This window comes from Pinus tabuliformis, chromosome 6, assembly GCF_031772625.1.
Source record: "Pinus tabuliformis cultivar Carrire ecotype Pingquan chromosome 6, CPIR1, whole genome shotgun sequence".
NCBI classification, from domain to species: domain Eukaryota; kingdom Viridiplantae; phylum Streptophyta; class Pinopsida; order Pinales; family Pinaceae; genus Pinus; species Pinus tabuliformis.
Window position 1 is genome coordinate 1144580236 of NC_142292.1, and position 27550 is coordinate 1144607785.

At 41.9% G+C, this 27550-nt stretch overlaps 1 protein-coding gene across 4 annotated transcripts in view; it reads left to right on the plus strand.

Moving 5' to 3' along the window:
* Positions 1 to 17761: 17761 nt before the first annotated feature.
* The window catches only part of CYL1 (alpha-N-acetylglucosaminidase family / NAGLU family), a 468268-nt gene continuing 458479 nt past the window's right edge, over positions 17762 to 27550 (plus strand). Inside the window, exon 1 of one of the 4 annotated variants that reach the window (XM_089425378.1) lies at positions 17762 to 18420. In XM_089425378.1, coding sequence (XP_089281504.1) covers positions 18208 to 18420 — 213 coding nt within the window. In that variant the 5' untranslated portion in view covers positions 17762 to 18207. The remainder of the gene's footprint in view (positions 18421 to 27550) is intronic. The other 3 variants (XM_089425375.1, XM_089425370.1, XM_089425372.1) reach the window with 3 other exon arrangements.

Genomic DNA, 27550 nt, shown 5'->3' on the forward strand with positions numbered 1-27550 from the left:
TCCCTATGAACCTTGTAATGATCACCACATTCCATAATCACCCCCTCACACAAGTGTGGCCCTAGAGATACAATTCTCTAAGATGATATGACCCCAAACACACTAATGCCTTAATACACTTCTACCCTCAAACCATATGACCCATAATGTAGTAACCATATTACATCATGTAACCTAAACACATTATGAAGCCTAATATACCATAACTCCTAGTCATTATGGCTTTTTACATTATGTATGCTTAATCCCTATGAAGCTTGACATGGTAAACCCATAACATAATGACCCCCTCACATATTGTGACCCTAAAGACACAAACACCCTAAGGTGTTGTCACCTTGAATACATAACATCTTCATAAACATTATCCCTTGAACAATCAACCCCTAATAGCTTTCAACCTCAAACACACTAACCCTCTAATACGTCATAACCCCTAACCATTATGACCCCAAATATATTATACCATCTAATGCACATGAATCTTGACATAACCACTCCTTGATATAGACTATGACCGTAAATATGTTACCCCATGAGATACTATGTCCCAAAACACATTATTCTAATAATATACTTTCACCCTTTACTCTCTATGGCTCCTAGTGCAATTATCTCCTAACACCTTATGATCCTAAACACATAACCCCCTAATATACCATTAACTCTAATCAATATGAATTTAGACACATATACCCTCTAATTCTTATGAGCCTTGACATGATCACCCCTTAATAGAGTCATATCTTCACATATTATGACCTAAACGACACTTAGCCTTGAATACACTATGGCCCATAACACAACAATGCCATGATATAATTTAAGAATTAACCTCCATGACCCTCGATGCAATCACCTATTACATCTTATGAATCCAACCACACTAAACCCATAAATCATTGTCTCTTCCTTTATGAGCAAAGACCTTCCAATGCCTTTTTGCAACACCAAAGTAGTCAGTGTACCATAACCCCCAATCATTATGACCTTAGACATAATATATCTTAACATTGTCACCCCCTCACACTATGAACTAGAATACACTAAACCCATAATGCATTATGACCATGAACACATTGACCCTTTGGCACACTTTGACCCATAATCCCTATTATCCTTAATGAGATAACTTAGAAAACATTTTATGAAACCCAACCCAATAATATTCGAACCTAATAACCCATTGAACTTCACCCTCATTTATTGTATTAACCATTGTTCGATTAGACCAAGCAACACACTAGTTCGTTCTTTCAACCAATTTAGTTGGAAGTGTTGGATACCTATAGTAATAGGTTTCATATTTCATGATTGATTATTGAAAATCCAAATATGCTCTGCTTTGTTACTACAAAGATCCCATATTTCCAGGAAATCAGAGGTGTATGAAATACTTCAAATATTGAGGACCTTATTTACAAATTTTGTGGATGATTCAACAGTTCAAGCTGGATCATGCCATGTTTCAATTTTGAGTTATAGAATAGAGAAAGAAGTCTGTCCAAATAGCTTAATCTTGGCAGATAAGTAGTTCAGGTAGAGAAACAAAGGTTCCCAAAAGCCTAATCTGGGACCTTGGAAGAGATAAGGGTAGAAGCAGATAGAGTAAAAAATGAAAAAGCCAAAGAAAAGAAAGGGCAATTGAGGGTTGCAAGTCTAAGTGCCCCTCCAAGAAGAAACTAAAAAATGTTAGGTGAAATAGTTGGGTAGGCAGTTGTGGTTGCAGAAAGGACAGGTTCACCATTACATAGTTGTCAAAGATATTTTGCCAAGGCAATGGACATATCAGCAAAAAAGGTGGTGAATTTCATGGATTCACAGCAGAGAGCATCACTAACTTCACTTTTTCCCCTCTACTCCATCATTAACATCCCCTTTCTCAAAGATTCCCCTCCTTCACTTTACTAACTCCTAAATCTACTATTTAACTCCCTTATTCTACCCCTTGCCCTAATAGTAATAACACTAAGGTGTATAAAGCCCTAAATGTTATATATTCCCTCCCCTAGGCATAATAGCCGAGAAATCTGCAAAGAGGGATCATAGTGGCATCTGGCCACCATGGTGAACCTATCTCCGATACTCTCCCTTTGCTGCAGATCATTTCCCCTCAAAAAATACCTTTGCATGGGTAAAAACCCCTCTCTAAACCCCTCTAGCCCACAAACCCTCCGCAAACCTTATAAAAGGCAAAATTCCGCCTTCAGCACGCCCCCAAATGCAAGCGCGGGTGGTCAGAAGTTGAAACATTTGAAAACCATGTCAAAAAACCCACAAACAGTTAATATTTCCGCCGCCCTGTCCGCCGTGCACCTTACACCTCCGCCAGCCGTCGGATCAAGCCTTCCAGATCCGACGGCCCACAACAATATCGGAGCGCTATCCACGTCCGCACGTTAACTCCCGAGAACATGACGTTGCGCCTCGTCACTCCTCCGCCACGCGTCGCCCGATGGACCATCTCGGAGCTCCCTCTGACACCCTGGGCGCCGTACTCTAACCGCCCCGAGAAACCGTGACGGTTAGAGCCTTAACCATGACCGTCACGGTTTCACCTCCGCCCTTCCCCGTTGACCTGTCTGCCACGTCTCGTACCCGCCTCCACCACGCGTCCAGCTCACCGCTGACTGGACTGCCACCTCACCCCCGTTGACCTGTCGTCTTCCGCCACGTCCTCCCCGATGACGTCAGCTGACGTCACATCACCGTGACCCACCAATGACGTCATGCTGACGTCATCGTAAAAAAAAGCGCCAAATGGGTAAAAATCTTATATTAACCAAATTTCACGCGTTTTTTCACCATTTCATCGTTTTGTCTGCTGAACTCTCTGTTTAACCGTTTCTGCCCGGATTTCCGCCAACCTGTAAATTCAACAAAGGCGACCACTCCAGCAACTGCAGTACACCTAATCACGACTTCTGCACGTCAAGTTACAGGTATTTACCCTGCCCTGCCCTCCATACGACCTGCATTCTGCTCTAAACTGCTCACAGGCATAATAGGACCGTAAAACAGACTTTTTCACCGCTAGAAACGGGTTATACCTCCACCATTGTCTCTGTGAAGTCCAAAAATTCCCTGCAGAGTTGTAACAAACTGCAATTCATCTGAAAACCCCTCGTCCTGCGTTTTCTCGGCTAATGCCCCGCTGAATACCTCTGAATTACTACCAGGAGCTAAATTGGGCCCCAAAAGAGTCTCTGTAACCAATTACCAGCAGTATTTCAATTTCTAGCTGGTAAATTCCCCACTGACAGTTCAGAAAATCAAGTTTTTACCACAGAGGGCAATCTGCAGTCTGTCTTTGCCAACTCACTTGTCAAATTGCAATAGTTTATCCCTTCACAAGCTATGGAGACTCCCATTGCTCTCAATATTAAGCCTATCAATGCCCCCCACCAAGAATTAGCATGGAAGCCCCTGGGAGACATGGATTACCAGATGTTGGACTGGTTTCCTATGGGAACTAAGTATAATATCCAGATGTTAAATGAACTGAGAGCCCAGCACATGAGTGGAGCAGATATCCTGGGAATTTGGGAATCAAATTTGCCCATATATAACCTTCCCCAAGTTAATCCCATGCCAGAGCTTATCTACAGTTGCCAAGAGTGCTATGACCCCAGCCGAAGGGCAGTCATTAGCCCCACAGGCTAGTCCTGTTTCAGATCACTCCAGAGAGTATAAATCAGATGCTGCATTTCCATACAGCCAAGAAATTGACCCCTCTTTCCATGCAAGATTTGATAAAGAGAGGAAATAACCTGTCTAATGACCAGATTGTGAAGATTAACCAGCTATTTGTCACACCTAGCTCTGAAGCAGTCAGAACCCCTCCCATTGGGTACCAATACCTGAATGAGTTGGGCAGGATGATGGTGGACTTGATTGGATATGTCCTGGGATTCAGAGGACTGGAAGATGTAGATGACAGCATATTGGCCATGCTGTCCATATTTGCCCCGGGTAAGCCTCCAGCTATCCGCTATGATTATGCAACTTATATAGCTGAGAAGATTCATGACCAGTTCATGAATTTGAAGAGGGAGAGGCTGTTCAGATACACCTCCTACATATACCATCTGTTCTTGTTCAACCAGCCAGCTACCTTCTCTGTCCCTTTGAGGCCACTCAACGCCCAAGGAACCCCAAGATCAGTTGTTTTTTGGACCCCTGTGTTCCATTGTACCTCAGTATCACCTTATACATACTGTGAGTTTATTGATTTATTTGTTCATCCAGCCCTAACAGTGCTGCAAGGTGCCCCTCCTCCTAGACTGACCGATGACATGAAGAGAATTCTTCATTTGAACAAGCTTTACAACATCGGCAACTGGTACTTCTACCAGAATCACACAGTCATTAGGGTGTATGGATGTGAATTAAATCCATTTAGGCTGCCAAGGTACGTTCCCATGAGACTGTTTGCCTTAGAATATTTCAGGCAATTTGGGAACTCAGATTACCTACACTTTCAGAGTAGAAACAAGAAATCACAGTTGAAAGTAAGAAATCAGCTAGGTCCCTTCTTATACAACAGGAAGGAGGAAGGCTGGAAAGAGGCAGACAGGATCCTGGAAGGACTCCAATTGAAAACTAGTTTTGAGTGGATTCCATATGACCCTAACCACTCTATTTCCCTCAGGAGGATCAGGTATAAGTTAGGCAACTATGCTCATGCAAGATTACCTGAAATTGAAAAATATGCAAATGCACCAGATTGGGAAGAGGGCACATTAGTAGAGCAAATGACTAATGAAGAAATACTTGAGCAAGAGGCTAGAAATGTCCAAAAACAAGCTGACTTGGAAACTTGTGGACAGGTGCCTATTTCCTACAGGAGGCAAATTGGGGCAGCCACCACAACACCAGCAACACAACAGCGAACTGCCGAGCAGACAACCCAAGCAGCAAGCAAGGACAAAGGCAAACAGGTGGAACAACCACCTATATTAACAGAAGAACAGGTTGACACCTTGCTACAGCAGCAAGAAGAAATGGAAGAACGGGAGTTGGGGCAGCAACAAAGATAAACCACAAACTAGTGGGCAGCAGCCATTACAGCAAGATAAAGAGACAGATTTGCCCGGTTCTACAGAACAGCAGCCCCAAACAGAGTTGTCTCCAATAACAGACATCAATGTGGACAGCTCAGTCCTCCAAACACCTCAGAAGGAGGACTTAACCAGAAAGAGAGAGAGAGAGACTCCCCAGACTTCATCCTTTATCAGAGGAGAGAAGAGACAAAGATTGAATGACTCCCAAGAGGAGGACATAGCAATAAGGCAGGCCATGGGCATGGGCCCACCCAGTGGAGAACTCTCGGCCAGCTCATCTCAAAGAGGACCAGATATGACAATGGGAGGAGAGGTCAGCTCTTCTAGCCAGCATAGAGAGGGGCACTCAAGTATAAAGCAGCAGTTCATAGAAATCAAGAGAAGGAGTGATCCCATAAAAGTGCAACTCTATGATCACTTGTTAAAACTAGCTCCCAGCAACCAGCAGAGACTAATGTCTGCTTTTGATGTGAGTGAGGGCAAAATGATAATGAGCCATTTCATGCCCACAACTCTACATCCTCAGTCCACCTCAGACTATTTGAGAACAAATATGGAAGTTCTGGCTAAGGACATTCACCCCATGGATAAGATAGAGTTACACAAACAAACGGGTGAAATGGTGTATGCCTCCCTGGCAGATGAGACACTGGAAAATTACAAGTTAAAGAGCAGCCTAGACAATACATCATCCAGCTAGAATTGGAACGAGCATCCTCACAGGCCAAGGACAACAGGATCAAATCCTTGGAGGAGGTAATAATAGATATTGGACATGATCCCAAGGATGTCAAAGGCATCCAAGAACTGCTGAAAATAAGGGATGCAGACATGGCAGCCCTAAGAAAGAAAATCAAACTCCCGGCCACCATCCATCCACAAACAGATGAAGTTGCCCAGCAACGGCAAGAAAAAGATACCACAGACCTGCTGGTATCCTTATACAAAGAGCTGGTTAGGACTCAAGACCAGCTAGGACAAACTGAAGCTGCAAAGGCAGCACTACAAGAAGCCATGAAACAGAAAGGGGAAGGTCAATCCTCCCAGCCTCCTCCATTAATAATAAATCTTGAGGAAGCACCTCCGATCATCACTCCTCCTCCTCAGCAAACAGGAGCTACAGCACCATCCACAGCCCCCACAACAACATCAGAGCAAGCTGCTAGCTTAGACATGCAGAAGCTACAAGCAGAGATCCGAGCTATGGAAGCTCAAATGAAAGAGCTGGATGGGCTCAAACAGAACTTGGCTAATGTTAATGAGAAATTTGATAAAAGCAAACAAAATGAGGCAGCCAAGGAGAGAGAGGTGAAAACCCTTAAGAGAAGGATTGCTGAGCTGGAAAAAGAGCTTGCATTGGAAAAGGTAACTGCTCAGATGAAAGCAGTATTATGGAGCAACATTGGAAGATCCATTGCCAACCAGTGGCAATATATTGAGACTATGGATGAGCAAATGGTGCTCATCACCAAAGCAAACAAGGAGATACAGAGAGCCAGGGCAAGCCTTGGACACATGCCAGAAGCAGCTACCAGGATGATCAATATCCTGAATTACAAGACCAGCACTCAATTGGCTACCATGGGAATCAACAACAGGACAGAAACAATTGCCATAGCCAAGAGAGTTGTTACATTGAGAAACTTGGTTGGGACCCTGGAGAGGAGAACACAGGACATGCAGACAGAAATTAACAAATTCCTGGAGAAATTTGTAACACTGCAGAACAGAGGCCTCCCCAACATTTTGAGCAGCGTGGGAAGACTGCTCACCCTGGACAACTATAACAAGAGAATTGATGCCCATGCAGTAGCAGAGATTGCAAAATCTCCCAGCACTTCAGCAGACACAGGGCCAGCCACAGGGCAAATGGTGTATGACAGGGTGGAAAACCTGTTTTTTCTCATGAATGAGATAGAGCATCTGTTTGATACACCACCCAATTTCTTCAAATTCACAGAAGCAGATGAGACTCTAGGCGCAATTTTGGCACATCAACTGCCCACACAGGATGTCTGGAGGCATTTGACCCAGACAATTTTGACAGGCCAGAACCAATAGCACAGAAGGAAAAAGGCAGACACGCGCAGTGGCAATTTTGGGAATTAAATTTACAGAAAAAGCAGAGGCTGAGCCAACTCAGCCAGACCAGTCACTCACCACCAGCAGCAGTCAAAGTCACAGCTGACAGGTCCGAGACATAGTGTACCAGCCTACAGTCGGGTTTTCTATGCATTAACTCCAAATATTCAGACCGACTTAGCTATTCTTATAAAGCTAAATATCTTCTGACAGAGCATTAAAATGCCTGTACTGTGTATTAAATGTGTAATAAATTTTTGACATAATATCTTAAAGAGTTGGTGAGAATGTAAAGACTGAGATAACGCAGAACTCAGATATTTCTGTAGACCACCGCTAGTATATATACACCCTTCACAGATGCTGAAGGGGTTGCTGGAATTTTCTCTTGGATAACTTCCATCTGCTGTAATATTTTCAGAGAATTAATACAAAGGAGGAATGGAACTTCCAGAAGTTTGGTGTATTTGATGTCTTGTGGTGAAGGATGCATGTTACAGGATTCCATGGGTGTTGCATAAAACTATAAGTATTCACAAATCTCTTTGTCATGTGTTTTGAGTCTTTTGTTCTCTTTGTTGTTCTAATGTTTTACACTTGATAGCAAGGTGAAAGGATAGTACCAGGATTTAACCATGTTTACCCTGGACTCAAACTGAGCTATTATATATGTTTTCCTCATACACAGTGAAAGAATTGTAATTCTTAGTTGCTGCAATTCGAAACTGTATTTTTATTGTAACAGTCATTTTCAGGGATTCAACTATTGCCCCTGTGACCTCTGTTTTCTCTTGTCTCCTGTCATTACCCAAAAAATATGTTTTAATGAAGCACTCAAAAGGCCCTGTACGTTCCATCCTTCATCTTACAGTTTCAAACACACCAAGCCACAGACTCCATTGCCCAATGATATTCAACATATCTGAAAACTACATCACTAAAGTCTAAGGGAATTACATCAACCGAAACACAAACATAACCTGTACTCAATACCTAGCCCTAAACACCATCACTGTAGATATAAATCATAAAGAGAGAGCCCTCTCTGATCACTGTTTGGCTAGAAACAGTGATTAAAAGATTGGTTAGTGGTTACCCCGGCCGTATTCCCTTGGGAGTCATAGGGAACAACCTGGGTGTTAACAGGAAGGATGAACATTCGCCTCCAAGACTTCATTTGATTCCTCATCTCCTCCTTCAACCCTATGGTTCCCTTTGCTTTTGTGCTTGCACTTCGGTTCTTCAATTGTGCTCTTTGTTGTTGTGTTATACAATTGTGTTCTTCTTCATTCCACACTTCATTTTATATACATATGGGATGTGGAGCACCCAAGGAAATGTTGACACCTAATCCTCAACAGATGGGTGAACTGGAACGTGAACAGTCATCAAGAAGATGAACTGTTCCGTCTCCTTCTTGTATATAATCAATAGTTCTCTAATGAAATTTGATATCAGTTTTTCTTCCGCTCATTCTGGAGTTACCCTGGCCTGACAGGTTGCATCCCATGGGATGCCACCATATGACACGCCCCTTCATAGTCGAGTCAACTTGTTGTGTGACCCGCTCACCTGTCTCAAAACTTGTGCCAACCTCTTCACATGTCCAATTGAACCCTCCTTTCAATTAGGTCAACTCCTTGGTTGTTCAACTTACGCCCATGTTATATCATTTTCATCGAGCTAACCCCTAGGTCATATTGCCCATGCCCATGTCATGTTGTGATCATTCCAACTGTCTCACCCATTGTCTTGTTGTGTGGTGAAAGGCGGCACATGCCCATCTCATACCATGAGTCTTGGCCCATGCATTCCTACACAGTGTCGTGAATCTTCTCATTGGGCATGTGCGGCTTATTGTGCCTAACTTTCCAAGTTATGTTGTCTCAGTTGGCTGTGTGCACCTAACGTCACACCTAATTATGCCACTCGTTTTTGTTGTGCACTAATATCACATGAAAAGACCAAAATGTTGCAACTAACATCACATTTTATATGATATCTATGTCATCTCGTTTGCATGCCTTCAGTTAAGTGCACGCTCAATCTCAAGGCCTTACATATTGCCCCACTCAAAATAAGTGTTGTCCTTGTCAATGCCCCATTCATAATTGTCTTACCAACAAATCTAAGTGTCACATCATGAAGTATCACTCCTGGACAATGTCTTTGATTACATCTAGCGAAACCTCTCCTGCATTTACTCCATGTTTTGGATCTTCCTGTCATTCTCAGTTAATTAGGTAGCCATTCTAATTGTCGCACCAAGCTCCATAAGAACTCATGTCACTCACATAAGTTCAATATCCTTGAATCTCATATCATCCAATCAACCCCATCACATATTTTCTGCATATAGTACCCTAAAGGCACCCTACATATGACTAGCGATCCAGTTGCAACAATGAGCCAATCCTCCTCATGGTTCAATTTCAAGATGAAGCGTGGTAGTCATGGTGACCACTACCTTCTTCTCCCATATGACCTATTGGAAATACTCTTCCATACTTCTATGTGAGATATCTTAATAATGGTGTATGGGAACCGATTCTAACATCGACTTCCTCCACAAGAAGCTCTAACTCTAGATCACATGGCCAACTTTCTCCTAAGTCATCCATGGCTTATTCGATCTCGGCCTTGGCCTGTTTGTACGTAGGAAAGTCCTTTGAGTCACACTCCTGGATGATAGGTTTCAACCTAGTGTTCATTGTGGAAACAATTGGCATCAACTCATCCTCCTCTAAATGATCCATCCTTCACTCAAAATTCTATATCCTATCGGTCAAGCTTATCATGATGTGTGCATGCTTCAAGAGAAGTTCATCCACTACATCCATCTTCTCATGAACTTCATTTTGGAACTGCTAATCTACCCTGTCAGGCATCCTAATAGAAGACATACTAACAGTTGATTTCATTTATCCTTTCAATGTCTTCACAATGAATGATTCTTGCCCTGATAGAATGAAGAAACATCCCATGTGTGGAATTGGTATTGCTTTCTCCGCAATTAATAATTCTTGTCTCAATGCCAACTCATAATCATCTAGATACACAATGGTGAATTTAGTCTTCCATTCCCACTCTCCTAGATGAATGGGTACAACCTCAATTATCCCAATCACATGGATCTCTCTTGAATTCACCGCTTTTAAGGATCCAAGCTCTCTCGCCACATCTTCCCTCATAAAGTTGTGTTGCTCCACTTTCAATCACATTCATATGCATTCCATTAACATACATACTTACAAAGTCAAGTTGTGTCTTGTCCTTATCTTGTTTTGTTATAACCTTGTTCATAGAAGTTGCACCCAAAACTTGCAATACTCCCACTATTGGCACATCCTTTTGCTCTAATGCAACCACCTTCTACAATGGACAATTCTTCTCCAAATGATAATTTTCACATAACCCACATGAAAGGGGTTTCTTCTCTCTTAGGGTACCTGTTTGCTTCGCTTCATCATCTTTTGAAGACTTATTTCCTTGGTCCTTCTTCTTCTTACCCTTATCACCATGGCTTCCTTCTTCCTTGCTTCCAAATTTCCCTTCCTGGCAAAAACCCAAAATTTTGTTTGTTGCAGTGATGGCCTTTGCAAGATTTCATACATTCTACCTCCTCAATTATATTTGTGCATATGGTTGCAATCCATTATTGAAAATGGTACTACCGATCTTCATCTAACATATCCCTAATCTCCAACATAAGGCCTAAGAACTCCTTGATGTATGCATTGATCCTTCCCATGTGTATGGATGATTCATAACAATCCTTGCTTGATTCCCTGGGCCAAAATGTGCTTATAAGGCGTCCTTTACTTTTGACCACATGGAAATCCTCTCCGTGATATGACCAACTGCCAAGTCTTCCATCCATTTTCTCCACCATAACTTCGTTGTACCTATGAGATACATGGTTAGAACATTCACCTTAAATTCATGTAAGTGCCCAATCATATGATCCAAATATTGCTCCACATCCCAACATCTTGGAACTCCTTGTCCCATCATGCGATTTAGGTTCCTTGATCTTCACTCTCACTAATCTACTAAAAGATCCTCGTCTTACCACCTTCCTTAGCACTAGAATCATGTTATGCTTGCTCTTAGTTTAGGTACCAGAGAAGCCATTTCATCCTCTAAGTTCTTCAAATGGTCTCCCCATGCATCATCATGAGCTTGTTCCACTGTCTATTTCAACTCCTCAAGTTCACTGACACCATGGAGAAATACTTATCCTAAAGATGCCACATCCTTCTTTATCTCTTCAGATACATCTCCATGTGTCTCCATAGGATCCATCGTCTGGACCATTTTTTCTTCCATAAAAATGACCCTCTCTACCAACCCAAAGCCTTCTTAACTTCCACCTTCTCTAGAGTCAACCATCTCACTTTTCATTGTAGTAACCTACACATACTCAGATCACCATTCTTGTGCCCTATTACTACCTTTCACGATAGGGACAATGTGGTGAAGAGTATTAACTGTCCTTGCTTCTTACTTCAACTCTGATATCACCTATCACAGATAGTGGTGAATAACACTACTATCATCTTGCTTCACTTTAGTAGGAATCATCTCTGATACCACCTGTCACACCACTAGAGACTTCTCAAGGTTTAAGTTGCCCCACGATCTTTGGTTGTGTGGCACAAACATGTTTCTCACAAATGGCTTGACCCCTTTGGCGACACTTCACTCAAAATACACCTCACAAATCAACATTTATTTATTATGGCTTGCGGTATATCAAACTTGTGATAAAATCAAGTGTATCATTGTTTTCATCAACATCACCATCATTCAATTATCACAACATATAAATATTCAGTATTTCATAAACATGAAAATTCCACAACCATCAAATGAACCATGTAGAAACATTGAATTTAGGATGGGACATCCCAAGGCCTTATCCCACAATATTTTTTATAAAAAACAATTATTTTACATAAGAAGAGGCTCAAGTTGGGTCTCCACCTAACCGCATTAACGTATACCAAAATACAATACAAAAGAGCTTACTTTAGGTCATGGCTACCTGTCCACCTAGTTTGGTTAGACTAAGCCATCCGCTAGTTTGTTCTTCTAATTGGTCGTTCTTCTAACCGGTTCGGTTGGAACGACAAGCATGCATCTCTATGACTTCATTCGATTCCTCGTATCCTCCTTCAACCTTGCAGTTCCCTTTGTTCTTGTTTTTACACTTTAGTTGTGTTCTTCATTGTTGTGTTGTCCAATCATGTCCTCCTTCGTTTTGTTGAATTTTCTAAGTCTATCCGTTAGAAAATTAATCTGTATTCTACTGGTTTATTTCTTCTACTTGTTTAGATTCGAACAAGTTATTTAATACATTTAAATACTGGAATAAACACAATACAATCACAACATCTACAGATCAACAATTGTAAGAAAACAAGTACACAAGTGACATCGTTATTTTTGGACAAATGTCCCCGGATAAACCCAATGTGGGAAAATTGGTGTAGCTATTTTGAGGGTTAGATTATTATGTAGTCTTTCTGAGTACAACTGGGTGCTTAACCGGCTCACCCGGCAGAGAAAAATATACGCAACAATACCTCTATATTCAGAAACAGGTATTCAGAAAACCTATCCCATGAAACCCTCTCCGACACAACTAAAGCTCAGCGCTGGCCCTTCTGGCCTCTGCGTCAGCCTCCTGCTGACTTGGGTTAGCCCCAGTACCCTTTGCGTTAGCCCTTTTAGGCACTACGCAGCCTATGGGACCCTCTCCGTCACTCTAGCAGCCTCTGCGTGGGTGACGCAGTCCCTCTGGCCTCTGCGCTGTCTCTCCTAGGCTCTACGTAGCCTAGACTGGCTGCTGCTCTCGCTCTCTCTGCTTCTGCACTGGTCTCCCAGTATTGTTCCTACCTCTCTGCCTCGTACTCACTGCCCCTCGCTGCTGATCACTGATTCAACTTTGCTTAGCAACCCTGCTCTAGCAAAATGAATGACTGATCACTCTAGTGTGTACTCCAACTGACCCTCGAGTCTCCTCTTATACTTTTCTCGTTGGTCCTTCAATGGCCGAGATTAAATCTCTAATCAGTGACTAATATTAAATTTGGCTTGATCCATGACTTTTGGAACCTTCTAACCCAATTTTATATTAATACCCATTAATATTTTATTTTTCCTAAGTTTAGACTTAGGAACTCCATTAAAAATATTATTATTTTAATATCTCCCAAACCAGGTACAATCTATCCAAACCATTTATGGGTCTTGGAGATCTCATGTGCTTTAGCCTCTCCACCAATTTTCATGGATAGAGCACATCTGATGCTACCCGAAATCAACACTCCCTCTTAGCGAGGACTGTGCTCTAGTAATACTCCTCACTGAGTATCGCTCTGATTATCTGACACTAGTACCTGTGCTGATGCTAGGCCTCCCCACCCAACATCCTTTGCATTGATACATCTTGTAATGCTTCCCATGGCTCTCTCTACATCCGTGCTGCTGCTGGTCCATCCTCCCAACACTGCATCTGCACTGCATCCCCCTCTCATCATGCTGCATCATGCTACTGCATACTGCTATTGCACTGCAACTCAGTTACTGAGAAGTAAGTAACTGATCCACCCAACTTTTGACATCCCTATCAGGCTAGAAACACCCCCGATGCTGAAGCTCCCTCTGCCGCTAACAAGTGCTCCCTCCACTGACCTCTGCATTGCTGCAACAACTCCCTGCATCTTGCATCGTTGCACACCTCTTTGTGCCATCCTGCACTGGTGCAACACTCTCGTGCCTCTCGCACTGTTGCAGTCTGTTAGCCTCGCGCTGCCCGGGGACTCCTGCACTGTAGCACTCTCAATCTCTTCATCCGCATCCATCTCTACCGACATCCATCAATCCCGCTATTCCTCTTCAGTGCTCCCATAGCAAGGTATAATCCGAGAGGTTTGGTACCTCAAGGATCCTACCCCTCATCGCCTGTAGTCTTCTTGACTACAACTCATTGTCTCCCCACTTCGTCTCAAGTGGCACATGAGCACTCATGGCACAATCATCCTCCTCCTCAACCTCCTTCTCCGCCTTCACTGGCGCTACCTTCGAGTTTGAAGCCTCTCCCTTACTCTTCTTTCTAGGACACTGGTTCACATAATGACCCACTTCCCCACGATGGAAGCACTTGACCTTGGAGAGGTCCTTCTTCTTTATCTTCTCCTGCTTTCCCGCAGATGCCAAAGTCACATCCTCTTCCTCTTCCTTCTTGATCTTGACTCCTTTCCTGCTACTCCTCGTCTTGCTTACCCTCCTGATCTCCTCTTGGCGAAGAGACGCCCACAGTTCTTCCCAATCTGGAAGACTCGTGCTGCCCAGTATGCTCTGGACAAATATCTCCCACTCATCGGAGACTGCATTAATTGCGGTCCTCACCAACATCTCCTCATCCGACGTGGCCCCTATGGAAGTTAGCTGGTCCCAAATCTCCTTCAATCGATCGAGGAAGTGATCTATCTGCTCCCTCTTCTGCATTTGGTATGACCACAGCTAATTCTCAAGTAATCTCTTCCTCTGCACAGAAGTATGCTGGTACAATTTATTCCGGGTTTCCACATCTCATTTGTCGTTTCCTTCTCAGTATTATGTTGGACCACATGATCCTTGACCCCATCAAGGACGATGCACTTCGCCCTGGCCATTGCCTCCTCGTACCTCTCATTTTCAATCGGGTTAACTGGGATCACCACTACTTTCAAGGCGAATGCCTTGATGCGATATTTGTCTAGAATGGACAGGATCCTGGCCTTCCAAACCACAAAGTTGGATGCTCCGTCCAACCTATCCTGATGCCTCATCCCATTCACAACCATCTCTGCTCCTCTGTTGATTCCTCTGAGTCTCTCTACTTCCCTCCTGGAAGTCCTTTGTTTGACTCCTGCTAAGTCTCTCTACTTCCCGTCGGGAAGTTCTCGGTTCAGCTCCTGCTGAGTCTCTCTACTTCCCGTTTGGAAGTTCTCGGTTCGACTCCTGCTAAGCCTATCTACTTCCCATCTGAAAGTTCTCTTCTAGACTCCTCAGAGTCTCGATTTCCCTCCTAGAAATCCTTCTACCAACGTCAAGTTGCCCCACTCCGATTGTTTATGCAATTGCAACATTGACCCAGATTCCTTGGCTAGAAATCTGCCTCAACAACAACTCCCTCTACCTTGGCCTTGCCCTATTAGGTATTGTTCTGACCACAGTACCCCACCAGCTTCACTCTAAAAACTACCCACTGCCTCCTATGCCCCAACAACTGAAGAACTAAGCCTCTAGGCTTTGTGCAATCCCAGCACTGGCAAACCGACTCCCTCAACAAACTGTGTCAGCCCTCCTGGCCTCTGCGTGAGCCTGATTCTGTCTTCCTCAGCCTCTGTGCTGGCCTCTCTTTGGCCCGGATTGATGACGTAGTCCCTCTACATCACTCCTTCCTCTGTCGCTTTCTACAAGGATCAAATCTGTCTCTTGAGACAACTGAATTTGCTGCAAATGCTCTGCTTAGCTAATGCCTTTAGTTTTCTTGTGATCTGCAACCACACTCTGATACCATGTTGAAATTTCTAAGTTTAACCTGTTAGAGATTATTCCTGCACTATTTGGTTTATTTCACCTACTTGTTTTATTCTCTAACAAGTTATTTAACCATATAAATAACGAAAATAAACACAAATGCAGTCTCAACCATCTATAGATCAACAACTGAAAATAATAGACAAACACACAAGGGACACCGTTATTTTTGGACAAATGTTCCCAGAAAAACCCAATGCAGGAAAATTGGTGCAGCTATTCTGAGGGTTATATTATTATGCAGTCTTTCTGAGTACAACTAGGTACCTAACTAGCTCACCCGTCAGAGAAAAATATATGACAACAATACCTCTATATTCGAAAACAGGTATTTAGAAAACTTGTCCCACGAAACCCTCTCCATCACAACTGAAGCTCAGCGCTAGCCCTTCTAGCCTTTGCGTCAGCCTCCTGCTGACCTGTGTCAGCCCCAGGACCCTCTGGGTCAACCCTCTTAGGCACTGCGCAACCTCTGGGACCCTCTGTGTCACTCCAACAGCCTCTGTGTGGATGACGCAGTCCCTCTAGCCTCTGCGCTATCTCTGCTGGGCTCTGCGTAGCCTGGACTGGCTGCTGCTCTCGCTCTCTCTAATTCTGCACTAGTCTCCTAGTATTGTCCCTGCCTCTCTACCTCGTACTCACTGCCCCTTGCTGCTGATCACTGATTCAACTTTGCTTAGCAACCTCGCTCTAGCAAAATGAATGATTGATCACTCTGGTGTGTTCTCCAACTGACCCTCAAGCCTCCTCTTATACTTTTCTTGTTGATCCTTCAATGGCCGAGATTAAATCTCTAATCAACGGCTAAGATTAGATTTGGCTTGATCCATGACTTTTGGAACCTTCTAACCCAGTTTTATATTAATACCCATTAATATTTTATTTTTCCTAAGTTTAGACTTAGGAACTCCATTAAAAATATTAATTATTTTAATATCTCCCAAACCAGGTACAATCTGTCCAAACCATTTATGGGTCTTGGAGATCTTATGTGCTTTAGCCTTTCCACCAATTTTCATGGCTAGAGCACATCTGATGCTACCCCAAATCAACATGTTCCATGCTTTGATTTACATATATGGGATGTGGGGCACCCGAAGGTCACATCCCTTGGGATGCCACCATATGATGCACCCCTTAATATTCAAGCCAACTTGTTGTGCGACCTGTTCACCCGTCTCACGATTTGTGTTGACCTCTTCATGCGTTCGATTGAACCCTCCTTTCGATTAGGCATACTTCTCGACCATTCCAATCGTGTCCATGTCATGTCATTTCCATTGGGCCAACCCCTTGGTTGTTCCACCCACACCCATGTCACGTCGCATTCGTTCCAACCGTCTCGCCCATTGCCTCATCATGTGGTGAAAGAAGGCACCACATGTCTTGGTCCATGTATATCCACATGACATCGTGAATCTACTTGTCTTGGGTGTGCACACCTTGCCACACCTAGCTCACCAAGTCGAGTTGTCTTGGTTGAGTGTGTGCTCTTGCTCTCACACCCAATCATACCACTTGGTTTTCTTATGTGCCCATATTATGCGAAAACCCCAAAATATCGGAACTAACTTCACATTCTCTGATTTTTCTAGATATCGATATTGTGACATTCACTAACCTTCAATTAAATATACATCCAACCCAATCACCTTACAAGTAAATATATATAACAATGAGTTACACCACTATGCTTAACATAGTAATTGCATTTCACTAACGTTTTCGTTTTAATATTATTCTCCAACAAACACGATCACTATAAATTTATTGTAAATAGTTGATATATTTGTTCTCATTTACTAGGTAAAGGTTTAAAAATGCATTTACAATGTCCAGCAATAATAATATGAAAAACGATCGCTCTAAATTTCATATATTTTTTGTCATTTACTAGGTAAAGGTTTAAAAAATCATTTAAAATGTCCAACAGTAACAATATGCAATATAAAGTTAGTTTTGCAAAACATTTTTAATAATAAGATCTTTAACTTCATTCTTGGATTTTAATAAGATTCGGTCCTAGCAAAGTTTTTCATCGCTTCAATCATTGAGCACAGTGTGGACCAAGTAGAGCTGGTTGACTGAATCTCTCTCCGACTGATTGTTAGGTAATGATTTAGGCTTTTTGACGTGAGAGGACAGGGACTCCAACGTGCCACTCGCACAGGCTGGACGACCATACAGGCGGTCGTCTCTAACATTTATATGTATATGGCAGTGGAATTAGGATCCCACTCTTTTAGTTGATTCGTCCGATAAAATCAATCCCGTCTGATCTATCCAGTTCTAGCTGAACATAACATTGTCAGTCAGTGTCATGCCGTGGGCCGTGGCTGTAGCACCTGAATGCAACAAGTACCAAGATATGCAATTCTAGGGTTTGACATACATATTAAATGGTCTTAATGTGAGCATTCGTGTCTTCCTTAGAATCTTTTGGAGATATAAATAAACGGGGTTGCCAACCATGAAAACTGTGCGGCTTCTCCTTCTTCTCCTTGTTTGTATATTGTATTTGATCAATGTTGAAGGAGGTGGAATGGTTCATTTGGAGGGATTATTGAACAAATTGGATGAAGAACGGGCTCCTGCTTCTGTACAAGAAGCTGCGGCCAGAGGCGTTTTGCAGAGGCTGCTCCCTTCTCATTCTTCCAGCTTCCACTTCGAAATTGTGTCCAAGGTAGCCTCTGCAACTACTCTCTGGGAAGTGTTTTTTTTTTTAATCAAAACTCATGTTTGCAATGGGCCGGATGGAAGTAACAATTAATTGTTTTCTGAATGAACGTCAATCTGCAAACAAGGGCTGAGTGCTACCGCAACTTCATCAAAATATGACAGTCATTTTCTAGAATAAAATTTAATAATCAGGAACGTTCTTCTGGGCACGGCTGCACACAGATACCCTGAGATGGTCACATTAGCAACAATGGAAGAAAAATAATCACTCACGATAAAATGCGAACAAGGCAACTAGCCAGAGGTGATTGTGGCAATGTATACCTATTGATAGGATCAACTTTGAATAAGCCTTCCTCGGCTCACATATATATAGGTGAAAGTGTGTGTAACTTTCGAAAAATGATGATAAAGCGTGCAAAGTTTGATCAAGCCTCCTATGAGATAGGAGAACTAAAGTGAAATGTGTAATATACTATCACATAAATATTCTAAGTCCACTAGGAACTTAGGGACTAAGTCTTATCGATTCCTTTGCAATGAGAGGAAATCATCTCCATTTTATGCTGATGATGTCCACAGTTCAACACAGGACAACTTAAGTTATAATGTCTATGAATTTGATGGAATGTCTCAGATGAATATATCGAGACAAACCTCTACTGAGATATTAACTCGTGCAACCGCTAATGTCTAGATATAGAAAAGATTATCTTCCATGTTGAAGAGTCATGCTTACGACGGGCTACGTAAGGCCAGGGGCATATGTCAGAACCTGTAGATATGTGTGGGCAGGATACCATGAATAAAGGTTCATTGAGAAAGATGCAATGTCATCTTTCTTCGGAGCTGAAGTGAGAGCAGCACGGGTAGAAGCAAAATGAGAAGTAAGATGTGGGCCTGATGCTTGTAGTGGCACCTGAGGGCTGAAGTTTAAAGCCTTTGGGGAAGGTTGTCGTAAGTTGAGAGGCATGAGCACCAGAGTAGAACAAGGAGTTTTGAACTTATGGAGTTTGACTTTATTGGCAGGTTATTGTGCTCAAGTACAATAATATATACATGCCAAGTCAAAAAGTTGATGGGGCTCTCTAATGAGGGGAAAATATGCCACGTGTAACTGAAATATTCGTGCAATGAAGATGAGAGAACATCTAGGAGAAGTATGCCCTAGAAAATTATGCCATGTAACTATCTCAATCACTCAACATATCATAGAATATTCTCCATGTGAAGTGTGCTCTAGGAGAGTGTGCCAAGGGGGTTAGAACTCATCAATAAAGTACTCCATATGCCATGTCATAAAGGTGTCCAACCAACCCAAGAGAGTGTATCTGAGAAGTGTGCCAGCTTCTACATGCCTTGAAAACTATGCCCAAGAAGGGGGGCACACCACTACAAAGCTCCAAATAGCCACTCCAAGTGTGAAAAGGAAGCATATAAAGTAGGGTGCCTAAGCTATTAACCTTGATTTGGATAATTTAGACTGGTTTATCTCTTGAATAGTTAAATCAACCTCAACATATGTGTACAAAGGTTAAAGTTCAAATATAACCATAGTCCTCCTTGTTAGTCATGAACAAATTAAATCACCATGAACATGTATGCCAATGAGGGGTGGAATTTACGAAAGTGTTGTGCCATTTAAATAAAATATATTATCACTTGCAAAAACCCTTCCATGATAACAACAAAACAAAAAGTCAAACCTAAAGTGCACCACCACCAAGGGATTATTACATCAAAATCACCATCTAACCTTAGGAAAAAGTTAGATCACCATCAAATCATAATCAATAGCCCCTCTCTAACTCATATATGGGAAATAACATATCAATGAGGGTACTAACATCATGAAACACATTCCTCCAAAGGTGATGTCTAGCAAATGTGACATTATAAAGTTAAATCACTTAGGAAAATCCCACAAGGCAACATGATTCATCCCACCATAAAAACATCATGAGAGAGAGAGAGGGGGGGGCTATCCCATCCAACCATTAAGTGTGTACCCAATTACACATCCAACATATAAGGGTCGTGTGGAAGTGTAGTATTCCCTCATAATTTTATTGAATAAATTTCCTAGATTTTTTTTGCAAGAAATACTTTATCAAAATTTACCAAAAAACACCATAAATTTGTCTGATAGAAATTGCTAGCACTTAAATAAATATTGCAATTTAAACCGAGAAAATTGAAGAGGAAATACTGCAAACCCCAACTAATTTTATTAATAAATACTAGGAGGAGACTACATCAAAATTTAAGGAAATTTGGTAAATGAATTAATTAGAAATTCTTGGCTTCTGGCTCCCTTATTTTTGCAACTCGCCTCCTTTAGTGAATTGGCAATGTTCTACTACCCTTCCGAATAAGGCAATATGGCCCTCTAGGATTATTAAAATTTGGCCTCTCAAGCAAAAGTAAATGATCGGCTAGGGTGGTTTTACAACCACCGAAACTGACCACCACTAGTGAGGGTGTATATTTCAACATCGAAATCAAGAAATACTAAGGTTTTCTCCCTCACACCATGTTAGGTCCTTATAATACTAGTGTAGCCCCCATATTGTTATTGTTGTGCCTCACAGAAGCCCACTATTATTATTGTTGTGCCCTTACATTGTTATTGTTATGTAGGCCCTGATGATATCATGACCTTTTAGACTCCTATTTATACCAAGGAGGTCTTGTCATTTGTAATATGTCTCATCCAAGAATTGTTCATTTATGTGATGTAAAAAGAGGTTGCCCCCTCAAAGAGGCTTATTTTCAAGTCGTTGATCTATCTTTTCTTCTGTTTTGTGAGCTGGTTACATAACATTTGATATTAGAGCTTTGGATCCTAGGGTTTTGCTGTTTCAAACAGGTCATTTTGGTATTTTCGCTATAATATATATATATATATATATTTTGGTGAGGATTTTGAAGTTGAAAATTTTACCACATGGAGCTGAAATCTAGGTGAACTTCGTGTAAAAATTTCATATCTTGGTTCGCTATATTTTTGGAGATATGGTCCAAGGAATTTAGGGTTTTTGCATGCTCCAAGATTCAATCTCAAATAGGTTACCTAGGGAAAATCATCATAACTTTCTTTTCAAGCATCGAGTTTGAATTATGTAAAAAGCGATTGAAAGTGCACGAATTGTAGTTTCTTGAGGAAGAATTTCAGGACCTGTTGAAATATGTAACTAGGTTTAGTCTTCATAATGACATATGTAATCATGATTTTATGTATTTAATGTAAAAAGAAGAATAAAATTATTATTGTTATTCTTGAGGCATGGGTTTCATGCTCAAGGTTATTTGATTTATATGTAACTAGGTTCAGTCTTCATAATGACATATGTAATCATGATTTTATGTATTTAATGTAAAAACAAGAATAAAATTATTATTGTTATTCTTGAGGCATGGGTTTCATGCTCAAGGTTATTTGATTTATAGGTCAAAGCATCCATTGAGTGCTTCTAGGGCTTGTCATTGAGTCTACAAGTCAATTGAGTCATTTCATGTATGAAAGACCCTTTTGGGCATGTTACATGTTGTAAAGCAAAAATTATTTGAGTCAAAATAGAGTCGAAGACCCTCCAAGACCTTGTCATAGTGCTACAAACAAGTCGACCTTCAAGAGGACCAATTCGGCCTACCTAGAAGGACAACTCGACCTATTAGGGCACTCAAGAAAGCCTATAAATAGAAGTATTCGGCCTCATTCAAATGGCATCCATCTAAGCTTCAAGAAGTTCGATCAAAGCAAGGAGAGGTGACCTAAAACCAACGAAGGAAGAGAAGACTTCAAGAAGGAAAAATTTGAACTTTTGAAGATTGTTTTAGGGCTGAAATTCCTCACACATGCGAAGAAGTCTGGGTATTATTTGTTGCAGCAGAGACCGAATTATTGCAGTCACAATAGGAGGCCAAGAACAAGTGTAAGAGAAGCCATCTTGCAAGTCGAGTTGCTGAAGAAGAAGCCACTGTCCAAGCGAAGAAGAAAGAAGGGTGAAAACACTGCATTCTCCGGCACGTGCAAAAACTAAGGTTTCTACAGTAGCCGAAAATTGCAAGTCGAAATTGCAGACTAAGGTTGCAACTTGCAAGTCCAAAGTCTAGGTCGAAGGAGAGATTGTAGTTGCTACAAGGAAAAGGTTGACTCGGTTTGACTTTGCTAGAAAAGGAAAAAGTTCACTTGGTCTTGGAGGAGTCTTGGTCAAGGGTCATAGGTCTTGGAATTCGTCAATTGAAGTTCTATAAGAAGAGAAGAGTTCTTGTGGGTTTTCCTCTCAAAAGGAGAGGTTTTGGCCCTAGATGATAGCCTATATTTTGTGTCCTCTTGTCTCATTGTTCTTTATTGTTTGATGATAAGAACACTAAATATAATCAAGTGAAAGAAGAAGCTAATCAAGTTAAGTAAAACACATCACAAGCAGTTACCAAAGTAAGAAAAATCACCTAACTAGTTGTCCCTAGATTTCTCAACATGGCGGAAGGTCGAAATAGTGACACGTGGCAGTCCGTACAAGTTCACTGTACTAAACCAGTCCATAATTAGGTCATCGTGATTTGGCATATCTTTATCTTGAAGAATCCAATTTTGGTCTGAGTTGTGGGGCTGGAAAGAAGACACAGATAACTACCTTATTGTTGGACACCTAATCCTAAAGGGTTAGTGTGGAAACCGAAAAGACTAAGCAGTCCAAGAGACCTTGGGATCTGAAACCCAAGAGTCACAACATTGTATTATAAATGTATATCTCCTGTTAATAAAAAAATGAACTCACATGATTTATCTTTCCTATTCCTTGCTGTCGATGTGTGCTTAACATGGTATCGGAGCCGCTTGTTTTTCTGTGGCCTGTTATGTGCATGTCAGTCCTGCACCTCTGCCCATAATCCTGTGTCTGAGCTGCCTTGAATAGCGCTGATGTGGTCTTCATTATCTCTGTCACTGTGTACGTTTTTTGCTAATGCGCTATTCCTAACTGACATCTCTGTCCACTGCTCTCTGTCTGCCTGAAGGTCTGTCCATGAACGTTTGCTGCCTCTGCCATATGCGTTTTAAAACCTGCCGCCTTAGACCAACTTGGAAATCTGTGTAGATCCGTTGATGGTATATACGTTACCTCGGTCCCTCGGCCTTCCTCCTCGTGTGTAACAGCTTTACTGCCATAATATGCTCTTCTGCCACGTTCCCTGCTAGACAGTTTTTCATGTATGGAGATCAATCATATCTTGCTGCAGAGATCTTATCCGCTTCAGTGAATGTGCCATTACCTGGTTCGCTCTCTTTGTTTGGGAAATTTACTGAACTGTTGTATAGCGTAGAAGGTGGAGCTGCGCCTTTGTGCATGGTAACGCCGTTCCCATCGCCCTATCAAAGTAAATACGAAGCAAACCTCTGTCTCTGGCACTCCCTCCATTGAGATTCGTTGAAAATTTGTTTCGGGATTAGACGCGTGCACCTTCCGAGCAGAATGATATTGTTGTTGTCGAGTGAAATTTTTGAGAGCAAATCGCAGAGAACTCTCAAAATTCCAGCGGTGGATACCAATTTTATTTAAAATGTGTACAAATGTGGTCAATACGCGGTAGAATGTTCGCGGTGGCGTTTACCATATGGGTGACACGGGTCCAATAAATCTTTGACGGCACTAAAAACTGGACGAAGCAAAATTTCGTGACTTGAGAGTCGCAAATGTAATCTCCAATCATTATTATTATTATATCTGAGAATGGGGGCTCCAGCATTGGCGTTTTAATTTGCTTTGCAGCTTAAATTTGGACTGCCTCGGGATCATCATTGACACTCAATGCCATAGCCAACTGTATTTGATACTCTTCCTCTGCGGCTGGATCAGCAAGTTGCACGTCTCTAACATCTGCAGGTCCTGAATCACTTCTAAGTAACTCAAAACTGCCACTCGGGGTAGCGGAAGCGCTACCTGAGATTTCCAATCTATCTTTTACACTATTTCCTCCACTCGAACCAGAAGAGCTGACATGGGATGCAGAGGGCAAGGTGTTTCTTGCCACAGAATTCAACCACCCAGATATACTGGAAAAAGGTTTCTGCTCGGAAGAATTTGAGAAAGCGGCCGGGGATTCCGAGGGAGATATCCTGCCTCTCTGGCTCGGACCTGCTCCAGCGAAAGACCTGCCCATTGGAGCTTTTCACCCATCTGCATCATCAGAGTGACTACTCCCAATGTGAAGTTTCCTGAGTAGGTGTCTCATCCTTGATTGGGACAAAAGAGCAGGGCGCTCACAGAGTGCAATTCGCAGCACGTCTCTTTGTTCTCAAGCATAGAAGGAGCACACAAAACAATAATCAATACCCTCACTATACTGTGCCAAGCTGCAGACACTGGTCAAGTCTTTAAAAATAGAGCTTGAGCCGAATTTATGCTAGGTCGAATCCCTCTAGAATAGTTGTGCAAGATTGAATAATTTTAAGCCGAGAGACAGATTCGTGAGTAGCAGAAGATCGAGCCCATACAGAGAGTCGCTTATCTGGAAATCGCAAAGAAATCTAAGATGGCCGAAGAATTGTTTCATGAGGGCATGAGGCCGTGATGCAGAGGGCCGAGATACTCAGGTTCGCATTTGGGATTTCTTTTCTAAAGGACAGGTCGAGCATTCTTGTCCAGACTCTGCTAAGCTGAGAGCAAATATGGGCGCATTCGCAAAGGCTGACAGGGATCAGTGAAACATTGAGTCGACTAGGGCTGAGGGTCATTTGATGAGGAGTTGATATGTATGCAGGGTTGAAATTAGATACAAGACCGAATTAGAAGTGATAACTGTAGCAGCGAATGAGTATCAGATACACCTATAGTAGAGAATAATACAAGGCCGAATTGTTGAGGTTGATAAAGTGGGTCGGACCAGGATACGGCCAAGTGCAGTTGGAGAAACGATTTCTACAATAACCCCAAGGACAAACTTTGCAGATCTAGTATCAGGTTTCTGTAATCAATGTTTATATGTAAACCCTGTATTTTGCCAAATAAATTGGGATTGTTCCTTTCCTACCAGAAATAGAGTGTTATGCAAATGTTTGGAAATCTACCTCTGCTATAATTGTTTTGCTATTTTGCTTGCAACAATGATGGTTTGCCATATAGATTGTTATGGCTTATTAGAGTTACTAAAAACTCTAATCAAGTTCACTGCTGACAGCACAGTCAAAATTAACAAAGCCTCTCTTTCAGACATTCAAACATGTCTACAATATGCACAAGAAAAGATAGAGTTTTTGCAGCTTGAATCACAATTGCAGCAAGAAGAATTAAAACGAAGGAGTCATTCTGAACCTGTTTCTGTTCAGAACAATGAAGCAGACTCCCATAAACAGCAAGTCAATATTGTTCAAGTTCATTCAGATCCAGTACCCAATAAAGCAGCAAGTGTACATGCAGATGCAGAAATTCAGTCTGCACTTCCCAAGCCCATCATCAGACCTTGGGAACAGCTTGTCCACAACAAGCACAAAACTGGTCTTGGATATGACAAATTCCAGACTATGCCAAGCCCATTCAGTTTCAGAGTGCTGGATTCATTCATGACAGTTCAGCTGCTCCTCATGACGGTTCAGCTTCAGCTGTTCCAGATTCTGCCCCTCTTCCACAGCAACAACAACAACAAAAACAACAGATAGTGAAATGCCAACACTGTGACCGAGTTGGCCATCTGAAAGATCACTGTTTTGATCTTCATCCATGTGAGCACTGCCATAAAACCAGCCATTCTTCACACAGATGCTTCAAAAACAAACGTCCTGCAAGAACAAAGATTCATCTTGGATGGATCGCTTCTTGGCAATGGGCATCAACAGCCAAGAAGATATTCCAAACACATGTTAGAACTTGTTCCAGAGTATTGAACAGTCTTGCAGTTGAGTTTTCTCCATCTTCTCACTTTGTATCTGACAGGGGGGGAAATGATGGTCATCTACAAGCTTCAAAGTCACATCAAGCGAGCCTGAGCCACAACCTGCCACACCAGTTTCAGAGTTGCAGCCAGAGACAAAGATGCCTGAACATGCCTTCAGTTGGCAATCTGGGACACTTCCTCTAGCAGAAGACTCCAGCTTCTTGCCAGCTTTGGAAGAGTTCCAGGAATTGCATTAAGCATTCCAGAGTTGTTGGTCATCCTTAAACCATCACAGGTTGAGACTTCCCTTTTCAGGTTGAAGTTTTACCTTTTATGCGAGGTAAGGCCTCCCTTTCATGGTTGAAGGTTTCCCTCTTCAAAACAATAGGAGCACTTCCTCTAGCAGAAGACTCCAGCTTCTTGCCAGTTTTGGAAGAGTTCCGGGAACTGCACTAAGCGTTCCAGTGTTGGTGGTCATCCTTAAACCACCGCCCTTTTTTACCAACATTTCATAGAGCACATTCAGCCTAGTGCTGCCATGCATTTTTGCACATTTTGTATTACAGCTCTCTTCTTGGACTCATACATAACCCTTCGGATTAAGGGGGGGAATGTTGGACACCTAATCCTAAAGGGTTAGTGTGGAAACCGTAAAGACTAAGCAGTCCAAGAGACCTTGGGATCTGAAACCCAAGAGTCACAACATTGTATTATAAATGTATATCTCCTGTTAATAAAAAAATGAACTCACATGATTTATCTTTCCTATTCCTTGCTGTCCATGTGTGTTTAACACTTATAATGAAGTTTTAGATCTTGGGAGGCCGAAATTACAGAGATACAACAGTTTCAAGATTGAGCTCCTAAAAGCAAGAAAAAGCAAGCCAACAGAAAGCTTTACTATGATGCATGAAGAAGAGGAAGAAATGCAACATGATATATCAAAATTACAAGGCCAAGTGCAACAAATTTTGATCTTGCAAAGAGTAACCAAAAATGAATTGGAAGCGATGATGAATGTTAAGATGGTGGTTTAAAAGAGAACATGGATGGTTTAGAAGCAAAAATAAAAAGGGACATGGAAGGTTTGAAGGATGGTTTAAAAGCAAAAATGGAAGGTTTGACAAAGTTGCTACAAGAAATGCTTCCTAATGGTGACAAGGTATTCCATGAAACCCATGATGAGAACAAAAGGAATGTGAATATTGATTGTAGAGACTCTAATTTTGGGTTGAAGACCAACCACATTCCAAAGATTG